Source organism: Populus alba, chromosome 12 (genome assembly GCF_005239225.2).
Source record: "Populus alba chromosome 12, ASM523922v2, whole genome shotgun sequence".
Lineage (NCBI taxonomy): Eukaryota > Viridiplantae > Streptophyta > Magnoliopsida > Malpighiales > Salicaceae > Populus > Populus alba.
Window position 1 is genome coordinate 2,914,030 of NC_133295.1, and position 11,855 is coordinate 2,925,884.

The 11,855-nt window shown below is 32.7% G+C and overlaps 1 protein-coding gene across 5 annotated transcripts; it reads right to left on the bottom strand.

Moving 5' to 3' along the window:
• Positions 1-3,699: 3,699 nt before the first annotated feature.
• On the bottom strand, positions 3,700-9,920 carry LOC118033189 (polypyrimidine tract-binding protein homolog 2). Of its 5 annotated transcripts, none has more exons than XM_035038086.2 (11): positions 9,768-9,920; positions 9,063-9,297; positions 8,781-8,990; positions 7,519-7,581; positions 7,362-7,435; positions 6,907-7,002; positions 6,627-6,684; positions 5,335-5,439; positions 5,163-5,244; positions 4,519-4,631; positions 3,700-4,380 (listed from the first exon to the last, which is right to left on the bottom strand). In XM_035038086.2, exons 2-11 carry the CDS (start codon positions 9,246-9,248, stop codon positions 4,021-4,023), a joined length of 1,347 nt encoding a protein of 448 aa, XP_034893977.1. In that variant the 5' UTR covers positions 9,249-9,297; positions 9,768-9,920; the 3' UTR covers positions 3,700-4,020. The 5 variants fall into 5 exon arrangements, with proteins under 5 accessions (XP_034893977.1, XP_034893981.1, XP_034893999.1 ...); XM_035038090.2 differs by having other exon boundaries at positions 9,858-9,876; XM_035038108.2 differs by lacking the exons at positions 9,063-9,297; positions 9,768-9,920 and adding an exon at positions 8,583-8,699 and having other exon boundaries at positions 8,781-8,919.
• Between the last annotated feature and the right edge of the window lie 1,935 nt (positions 9,921-11,855).

Here is an 11,855-nt window from a genome sequence, read left to right on the forward strand (position 1 = left end):
TGGTAATTTTTATAAAATAAATTTAAAACTTGACTAATTGAGTTATATTTTTTAAAGTTATTGATTCATGAAAATGTTGCCAAAGTCAATTTGGTTTTTTTTTAACTATATTTTCAAAATCTTATACATGCATGTATTATTCAATGTCGATTTGCAATGTTTTCCTACAGAATAACTCATTTCTTCTGTTTTATTGCCATTTTTTTTTTTAATTTAGGAAAGAAGTGAATGGAGGGGAATTAATTGATGTCCTTTTTCTTGCTTTGGAAATCATTCTTTGTAGGAAGAGACGTCTTATCTCCGGTTTGGGGTGTGATGGAAAGGAAGGGAATTGGATCATAACCTTATGGCATGAAACCTTGTTAATCTTCAGAAAATCAATCTCTTTCTTTCAACAAATAAAATTCTCTTAAAAGTTACACTTCAAGTCCTTTTGTTTTTGTATTTTAAATTTTTTTAAAAAATTAATTGTTTTTAATATTTTCATATTGTTTTAATATTCTTGTATCAAAAATAAAATTATTTTAAAACACTAAAAAAAAATCATTACTGTAATACCAAATCATTATTATAATATCAAACCGATTCTCCATTTTTATCTCCCAACTAGTTATAGTATGCAATAATGTCAGCATATATACACATTCCTATAATATCAAATCACAAGCAAAACAATCATTATTAATTATATTCATTTCCCTCTCATTTTCTATCCAATCAAAGGTTAATTTATTTCCTCCCATTCCCTTCTCAGCCAAACGGAGGATAGAAAATTTCACCTCCCTTCCCTTTTTCAGCTGAGAATAATTTTCCCAGGCAAAATGTAAGAGAAGCTTATTATTATACATGAGAGACTGGATTGCTCAGCAAGTGTTAAACATAATTTCCTTTTTCTTAAAAGAAGAAACCCTGAACCCGGGTTCAGATTAGGTAAGACTAGATAACTATACGTTACGTTGTGGGTTAGATTTATTTTTTGTATCAACTATAAAAAAAGATATTCACACGTGTTTTTCTAGCAAAAACAAATTATAGAAAAAGATGATACTAGAGTCATTATCTTTATTGATTTAATAAGACTAGATAATCTAATAATTTGACTTAAACTATACGCAATGAGACTAGGTGAACTGGAAACAAAATATTTTGACAACAATCAACAAAAAAAAAAAAAAAGCTAGTGATATGACAACTAGGAGCCAAAGAAAAAAAATAAGTGGAAACTCAATGCCACTTCATTATAAACATCACTCACCAAAACAAAACAAAAAACTTGTTGAAACGGTTTAAATCTGACTATGATATTATAGATGATGATATAAAAAAAAGTTGCATGAATCGCTAGAGCAACAACCCTGAATATGAAATTAAACAAAACAAAATGACTTGAGAATCCGTCTGTATTAAATAAATCAATTTTATTTAATTTAATAATAAAATTTTATTAAAAAAAAACATAACAAGAAATAATAAATAAAAAAGCCTTAGGTAACCTAATTAAATGATAAAAAATAATAAAACTAGGGTCATAGAAAAACATGCAAAAAAAAAAAAAACTCAATCTCCAACTAAATAAATATTAAAGAATGAAATCTAAAAAACATTAAATTTTAAAAATGAAAAAAAAAATAAAGAAAAAAAAGCTACCTTAGGGAAACCTCATGGAGCCAAATTAATTTTCAAAACTTGCAACCCATAAAATATTAGACATAGACTGAACAAAAGTTATATCCAAACCAATTAAACGTTAAAGAATTAAATCGAGTAAAAAAATTTTGACTTTGAAAATTTTGTAAAAGAAAAATAATTAAAAAAAATGATGGTTAAATCTATTAGGAAAAAAAACTACGGGGGTGGAATTGAGAAAAAAATGCAATTCTAAAAATTATCCCAGCCCATAAAGAATTACAATTAAAAGATTAGGGATCAGATTTGACAAGATAAAAATTTTAATAGGGATGAAATTAAAACAAAAAAATAATTCAATGAATTATTTTAAAAAACCTAGAACCAAAAGCAAAGGGAAAGGGAATAAATAAAAAAGAAATAGAAGCTTGGGGGTTGACTTGAAAAATCGGATGGAAGGACGCAAAAACCAAGAGAGAGAAAGGAAGAAAGGAAGAAAAATTGGTTGCCGATCAGAGCGAAAACCCCATAGTTTTAAAACCCGGACCGGCCCGGCGGGTCGACCCGGGCATGGGACCGGTTCGGGTGAAGGCCAAAACCCGTTTGGGAATTGGCCCGGCCAGACCCGGTCGACCCGGTGGGTCGACCCGGGACCCGGTTGACCCGGCAAGACCCGATCAACATCCAACCCCAAACCCGTTGACTTTTATTTTTTTTTGGTTTTTTTTTTTGCTAAAACGACGTCGTTTTGATTTTTTTAAAAAAAAATTAAAAATTTTTTTTACCCGACCGACCCGGCGACCCGGCCAAGACCCGGTGACCCGGTCAAAACCCGGAACCCGGGCCTTGGACCGGGTCGACCACCGGGCCGGGTCTTAAAACTATGGAAAACCCTGATGATGCCCACGCTATATATCAGGGAGGGGACGCCGAAGTTAATGCCACCTGATAATAGCCTTTTTTATCGCTTCAATCAGCCGCACATGCAGTTAAAAAATGACAAAGCAACCGACACATTGACATGTCCCCAGCATGAGCCAAACTTTTACAAATACTTAAATAGCCCCACTCCTACTCATTAATTTTTTTAAAAAAACATGAATAAAATGACACAAGTACCCTTTAAACCAATAGTTAAATTATTTGTCATGAAGGGCACCAATGTTATTTTACAATTCAACATAATTGGATGTTACAAAATGGCCCTCCATTGTTTGTTTTTTTTTTTTTTTTTTGCTTTCAATAATAAGGAGGTATTTTTACTGTGCGCTAAGGAATTTAAAATACAAAACACCCTCATGATAAGATTAAAAAAAACAAAAAGTTTTTAAAAAAGCAGTGTAGATTAAGAGTATATTTGGTAGTTTGATAGCAGTTATTTTTTAAATAATTTTTTATGCTATCGAGATACATGTTAATAATAATTTTTTTTTTTTTAAAAAATTATTTTTAACATCAGCACATCAAAACATACAAATCATATTAAATTTTAATAAAAATAAATAAATATTTTAAAAAATACGGTTTACACCGCGTTCCGGACAATATTTAAAAGCATAACAAAAAAAAAAAAATTACCCAAAAGTTAGAAACAGCTCAAGGCATAAGCCCAAAAGGTTCATAAGTAAAATGCACCACCAAGACAGATTTAGATGGTGTTTAGAAATACTGTCAAACAATGCTTCTAACAGATTTATTTTTTTTATTTTTTTAAATTATTTTAATATACTGATATTACAAATAAATTTTTAAAAATAAAAAAATATATTATTTTAATATATTTTCAAATAAAAAACAATTTAAAAAACAACTTTCACAATTTTCAAATATTTTTTAACAAAATAATTGAAAAAAAATAAATTACATGCAAGACCACAACCACACCTCCCACCCTGCAGCAAGATTTGCCCTTTCCAAATCCTGAAGTGGCTGGTCAAAATCCTGACAAAAAAAACACCTTCAGTTCTAAAGGCACTACCATCATCAAAACTAGAGGTTGCTTGAACGGATAAATTCAAAAAGAAAACATCCATGCATGCTGGTTTGAACGCTGCCTCATTCGTGGGGGACAGATAGGAAAATATTTTTTGCAACAATAACTTACGTCCATTAACTTTTTATCCAGGTAATAAACAAATGGTGGGAGTCGAAATATTTCACAACACCGTCAAGGACAACCAGAGTTCACAACAATCCTAGACCCAAACAAAAGGTGCCTGAGCTTGCTGTTTACAAAAATCTCACCTGCAAAATCGCTGAAAGAGAAGATATATTAAAGACACTTCAGCTTTGAAACCGTGAGATCTCCAGCAATTAATTTTCATCGATAGCATTCTCCACTTCTGCTGATTCTTGAATGTGAAAACAGATTAATATAACTTAATGGAGGGCGTGCTATTGCATATGACCAGGTCTGTAAGGAGGCATTGCAGGAGCATGCTGCAGGCCACCATGGCTGGGCATCTGCATCATTCCATGACCCATTTGAGGCGGCATGGTTCCAGGTGGCAAGTAAGGATTATTATTCATCTGGGCAGGCATAGAATGGGGTCCTGGTGGACCACCTGTGGCCCATCCAGCAGAAGGCTGAGGCATCATCGGATGATGCTCTGTAGTTGGAGCAAAATGAGCTCCAGTGTATGGATGTGCAGGAGGACCATGTGTTGCAACTGGCTGCTGCCCCAGAATTGAAGGCTGGGGGTTCATCATTACAGTGTTGGGAATTGTGTAGTCTCTGCTCCTATCATTATTGACCTGTAATCCACATCAAATTTTGATTACATTAAAACAAGTCCTCAAATATGGAGAGCGTTCTTGAGTTTACAAGAACGTACACAGTATCATGGTGAGCAGGAAAAAAAAAAACTTGATTCTCAATGCATGTCTGGTTACCTTTATACTGAGATCACTATGGCGTGAGTATGAGAGGTGAAGTTTGCAAAACCCTCCATCATAGATGCAGTGTCCTTCCAATGCTTCTTTGGCAACAACAGCTGTCTGAACATCTGCAACCCATAGCACCATGGAAACAGCTATTTAGTATCTTCAGAATTCAGAATTACAACCGCAGAATAACAATATATCTGCAAGTCATCCTCATTAAGATCATATTAGATGATAAACTTATTACTTATTCTGGGTTCCAACTCTGGCAAAAAAATAAAAGGAATAGGAAGCAAAATACTAAAATAGTTCAATGCCAACTCTTCCCTATCTCACCTTTCCCTAATCTCTATCCATATTTTGTTTAAACATCAAAGAGGAAAAAAATTATGGCAACCACCTCATCCTTGTCCATGGTAACACATCAAGTCTCATATCTACTACTCACCCTGTCCTCTGTCCTCAAAAAGATTGTAGACATTGGGTTTCCAAAAATATGGTTTGCGACAAACTTATAGTATATTCTTTGGATTTTTTAGATGGTAACAGAAAAGTGATCAAACCACCTTGAATCAGTTTGGTGACCTCTAACCACTATTTAACTGCTCAATAATTACTCAGTTAACACAAGTACAAGGATATTTAAATCATACCAGGGTATTGAATTAAAGCCTGAAGTCCACCATTCTTATCAAACATGGCAATCTTCTGAACAGGACCAAAAGAAGAAAAGACCTAGCATAGCATTGAAGGGAAAAAGTATCAGCAATGAGGATGGCTTGGTGAACTACAAATTTCTGGAACAGTTATGAAGAGTGCAAATACCATGTGTAAAACATCCAAAGTGACAGCATACTGCATGTTCTCAATAGAAGCAAGAAGAACATTGCTCTCAGGTTCTAGTTTTTTCCCATCAAGGCCCACGCTAAACTGCGACAATAAAGAAAGAAAAAAATTACACTCACTCAACTTGACAGTGTTAGCCTGAATAACAATGAATGCTTGCACTGATATCAAGGAGCTGAAATTACACATTTATATCTGAAAACCATGCACAGTTAAATTGTCACTATATGCTTCCGTGCTTAAAGAAATAGTTGCACTCAAGCATCTTACAACAAAAACAGGGCCTTATGTCTATAATAAATGAAAGACTTTATTGTACATTTTGTCCTTGTACTCTGACATTTTCTTTAAGTTCGTCCTTGTACTCAGCAGATATTAGAAATGCAATCCCTCCATCCACTTCTATTATTAACAGTGTTACTTATTTGTTAGTTCAAAACAGGTCACAAGAAATACATTGACCAAAAAAAAAAATATTTAGTAAGAAGAAAATAAGGAAACAAGAAAATTTCCGTTTAGAAAGGGGGAAAACAAATAAAAGAGATCAAAACATATACAATTAACAGGTGGATAAAAGATAATTTAAAATACATAATTAATAAATAGAACTACATGCAGCTCCTCAACCACCAGTGCAGCACATATGCCCAACCCAAGTAACCAACATCACAGCCCAAAATAAACCAGCCATCTGTACATCACTCCAACACCCATCCCTACATTTAGTTCTGGTGGAATCTAGGCCATCGAAGCACCATAAAAACCCAGTTCAACTACCATACTCCACAATGAAAACATTCACCTAAAGTTCCTAAAAAAATGTAGATACAGCATTTCTTCTCCTCTAATTCAAAGTCCCAAAATATATAATTTATTAAATCATGATGGTATTAATTATTTTAGTGCTTCCTTTTTGTGACACTGGTCTCAGATAGAAGAAAAGTGATGCCATTACTAATGGGGGTAGACAGAGAGACTAGATTCCTAATGCTTCTAGAGTACAAGGATGAATTTAATAAAAACAATGACAGGGGTCACGTTAAGGAAATGTCAAGAGTAGGACAATAAATGATTAACCACAAAGGTAAAATCCCATGGTATGCAAAAGGGTGGCTGGGCTAAAATAAGGAAATGGTGGAACTGCAACCCTCGTGAAAGAACCAAAAGTAAATCACAGGTACATTTAGAGAGATTCACAAGGCTAGCAATTATATGGAATTAGCTGACTGCCACTTCTTATAATGTGTTAAGTGAAATTTACAGTGCCTTACCATTCCATTTGCATCTATAGCTGATGGTGCAACAGGAAGGTTTGCATTGGTGTAGTCCCTGAATCAACAAAATTTCCAACGCAGAAAATTACGAAAACTGTGATGATAACGAAGAATACAAGATTCAAACAGAATAAATATGAGATGGAATTTTAGTGTGGAGGACAAACAGAACTACACAACATGAAGCAACTAACAAGACATTGTTTATGAAGCAAAACTCCTTGCACATAGAACAAGCGCACCTGCCAAGGTACCAAAACAAAGGGCCAGGAAGTACCTGCTTCGATGGCTCTGGAATTTTACACTCAAATCTGTATGCGCAGAATATGTGATCCTAAGAGTACATGGCCCAAGATGTTCAGGAAGCAGATAACTGAAATGTAGGATGAGAGAAGTTACTAGATCATCAGTCACTGACAGTTCAGACTAAGAGAAACATTAAGCAAAAATAAAGCATATATCAAAAGGACAGGTATATCTATAAAGCATTTTACTGTTCACTCCTGGCCCGAGTTGACAACTTTTAAGTGGAAACATTGTTCTCGGGGATATAATGGTGTGTCAAAGATAAATAGGTTATAAAAAAGTTGACAATACATCTAAAGTATAGTAGTAAACATGGACCAGAAAAAAGTAACCTAAAATTGCAGAACAGGTGTCTATTTTTTTTTAATTCATTTGCACCGATAACAGTTAGACAAAATACCATGTCAACAATTAAACAACTGTCACCTAGGGATGTTTCTTCCATCCAGGGCATTTTTTGCAGAAGAGGCAGTTTCAGCATCGGAGAATTGCACCAACGCCTGCAAAGATCACTCACAGAATGAGCTTGTGTTGAAACCAGAAGACAATGATAAGTTGGGTATATAAGCTTATGCATACAGACCTGGAACCCGGCAGTCTTCTCAAAGGTAGTAATCTTATGAACAAACCCAAAAGCAGAAAATACCTGCATAAATGAAAATTTTCTTTTAAGAATTAGATTAGCACAAAACACTCTTCGAGCTAAGAAGGCTACTAAGACCCAAAATCTGCCTGGCAATAAGAAAATATCAAGAATAACAATAAAAATTCTATAATAGAAACAGGAAAAGCAGAAATTTTGTCATGTATGCATGCATTACATAACATTGAGATCATAATTAAAATTAGAATCTAAGAATTCTTTAGAACTTCCAAGGAGAAGTTAAGGAAATCCTACAGGTGCTGCTACTGTGAAAATCAGTAATACCCATCTCAATAAAGCCCAAGAATAACCAATGACGTAGAAAAGTAAAAGACCAAATGTACATAGAAAACAAAGTGCAGACTTGCATGGTTGTTGGCCACTTCGCTAGGTGCCAAGGTTTTGAAGAATGAATTGCTTAACTTCAGAATATCAAACTAATATAAAGTTCAAGGGATCAAATTAATAACTGCATTCCATAAATACCAGTACCACATAACTTTGAATGCAAAAGAAAAAAAATGCTTGCATATGATCTATGAATCTTCATCCAAGGAAACTAACTGTTGCTTCTATCCTCCAGCATAAACAGAAACTTAGCATCCTATGCATCTTTCTCTTAGATTATGAAAAGTTGTGATATTATCCTCCATTCGACAAAAATAAATAGTTAGCATCTGATGATAATAAATCAACAATGTAAATCTTGCATAAAACTTGATGCAAAATCCTAATTTTTCAAAAATGATTTTAAGAAGTCATGAATAAATCAAAGACTCGCCCCCTGAATACACAAAACTATAAACTACTATGCATCATTAACCAGAAAAAACCCCTCTAAACCAGCACAGATCATGCAGGAATTTTAGGTAGAGGGTGGGGTGGCAAAGGAGAAAAGATATGAAACATCCTAAACTATTTTAATGGTAGGAATAGGAAGTTGAGGATGAAAAGTAGGGAAGAAAGAGGCAGTGTTAAGGAAAGGAGAAAGGAGACAAACACACATGCGCTCTTTCTCCCAATGCACTAAGCTGCCATCGAAGATATTCTCTTGACATGGGCCTGCTGATCCATCCAATTCATGTCAAACAAAAGCTATCCAAAGCATGACAAACTACAACCTAAGAACAGAATCCATGACATCCTCAGGAGAATGTGTTTACCTCTACTAACCATAAAACAAAATCATACAATTTGCTTACCAGGTGCAAAACATCAATGCTGACAAGGCGTGCATCTGCCCCTTCAATGGTAACCAGCAATACATTTCCACCAACATCAGCTGTTGTTTTGTTGTTCACTATTTCTTGCCTGTTAGAATACTGTAAGTAAACTGTCTTCCCTCGCACTTGAGCAGGCTCCGAGGAAGATGCATAATATGATATCATTGCAATAGCTTGATTCAAATCCGACTAAAGGAAAAACACAAACAACATTAAGGATAAAAAACAACAACAACAAAAATGAAATGCAATCACACTCACAAATTCAATAAAAGCTTGATTTCTGTTCGGCCCAACATTACACTTGGTGTTAACAACTTTACCAAATGGCTTCCCAAGCTCAACTAATTCCTCTTCAGTACACTCCCATGGCAAATTTCTCAAATGCAACACCTTAGACGGTGGTTGGGTAAGACGGAACTGCGGCTGACTTGAGACAGAGGACATTATTCTCCCAGCCTACACTACACCTCAATAATCTCTACTCCCTCAAAACCTGCAATACAAAACCCCAAAACCACATATGAGAACACAAATCTCAACATTAAAAAAAAAAAAAAACAAAAAAAACATCATTTTTTATCAAAAATATGTACATAACGCAACTGAGCTTTACAACCCATATGAAATTAACATAGTTTATATCTTCCAATAGTGCAGGATGTGTCAAAAACAAAACCCTGGATGAAATTGAAAAAAAAAGGCAGTGCCTTTCTTAGTGACAGCTTGAAGAAAAACCAGAATCGAAAACCCATAAAAAGGAAAGCAACTTTAGTTCATGCAACAAATAAACAACACACAAAATTCCATTAAACAATTGAATTCCAATTATTTAAACAATTAAAAGAAGAGAGATTGTGTTATTGTCTTTTATAAATAAAAACGAATTATTCGTAATTTTTTGCAATTAAGAAAAGGAAAAATAAGAGTAAAGTGAAGAGTTGGAGATTAATTGAATTGAAATACCTGAGAGAATTGACAGGACGCAATTTACCGATTGCGATTTCTTTTGAAAATAGGGTTGCGCAGAGAGAATGGTCGAATCGAGAGGAATACCTTTTATGGATGATTTTACTTTGTCTGGCCGACGAGTCGGTATTAAGATATTGAGATGAGAGGTCTACGCGATCGAGTAATCTTAATGGAATTCAAGGATATAAAGATCATAATAAATTTTGATGTAGGGTAAAAATGTCCATGGGTGTGTAGAATTTCTTAAATTACAATTTAATCATTTTTAAAGAAGAAGATTCGAATTTCATCCCTGCAATGTTACTATTAAACTAAAATCAATGATCCAATTTCTTTTTTATTTTATTTTTATGATTTTCGTTAAAATTATAATTGAAATAGTTAAATTTTATTTTTAGGATGATATTAAAAGTTCTCCTATTTGCTATTTTAATTTAATATATTAATTAGTTTGGTTTCTCGTGCTACATTGTAGAATGAAGTTTTTTATTTCTCATTGCAAAAAAACAGTGTGAATGTCATTAATGTTGTTTTAACCGTTAAGATTTTTCTAATTAAAAATCAAAAAAAAAATTTATACACATTTAATAAAATAAATTAATAATTATATATGCAAATAAATAATACTAAATCTATTTACTTCAATCGAAGATTGGGTTAGAAGCCAAGATAAAGATAATATTTCTTATATAAAAAAAAAGTGGTTGAATGTTTATTTTAGTTTAAAATTGGATTTTTAAAGTTTTAATTGGTTTAAATTAATAAAATATTTTTTTTTTGCCAAATTGAATATTAACTCAATGTCAAAACTTAATATCAACACCAAAACTTATTATTAACACCTCATGAGCTCTATATAAAGCCAATCAAAACAGAATATCAAACTCAATCCCAAGTAAACTTGGGAGTGTTTGATATTGTGATATAAAGTTCTTTTTAAAAGTTGTTTTTCACTTAAAAATATATCAAAATATTTTTTAAAATTTTTGACAGCGACATAATAAAATTATTGAAAAACACTAAAATATATATCAATTTGATACTTTTCCAAGTTAATTGCACTTTTAAAACACAATTGAAAACTCATTTTCAGACGGTAATGTAAAAGGATTAAATTAGAAATAAAAAAAGTTAAGTGAAAAAAAATTAAAGTGAAACAAAACATTGTCGATGACTATTGCAACCCATAGTCTTCTCTCCTATGTTGTATTTTCACCGTTTTTTTTTTAGTATTTCTTACATCTTGCATTACCTCGTGTATTTATGATTGCAAACATTATTTCACAATTTACCAGACATAGATTTTGTGAAACCAAACTATAATTGGTAAATATAAAGAAGAAAGACCATAGCTATTAAACTCGGATCGGCCTGACGGGTTAAACCGATGGCTAGACTGGTCCAAGTTTGTTAAAGGACCGGTCGGTGTAACAACCCGCCAAAACCAAGGCAACCCGACAGGTCAACCCATGACTTAGGCGAACTCAGATGAGACCTTTTTTTTTTTTTTCAAATATGATTTTTATCCTATATAAATATTAACACTTTTTAAAGTTTACTATATAAATATTAGAAAAATATTTTATTTTTTCAATATAAGATTTGAAACCTTTTAGTATATATATTTCATGTTTTTAAGAAAAAAATTATTTTTTCAATGTGGGACTTGAAGTCCTTTTATATATATATACTCTATGTTCACAAGAAAAAAATTTATGTTTTTTCAATGTGAGATAACAAACTTTTTTAAATATTATTTGAAACTTCATTATTTATAACATATATAACTGATATTCACATTAATTTTTTTTTTTAATTTTTTCATATGAAATATTAAAACTTTAAATATACTATTTTAATATTTTCGGGTTGATCCAGGTTGACCCGTGACGCCTGGAACCCGATCTCTTGACCAGGTTTACCTCCGGATCGGATTTGATAACTATGAGATAGACTTAGTAAAAAAAGAGCATAAGTCATTATTTTTTTTAATATTTATTTCATCCTATATTGCTTTACGTGATCATCATGATTCAGGAAGTGTTAGTTTTGTAAAAATAAAATTATAATTGTTAAATGGAA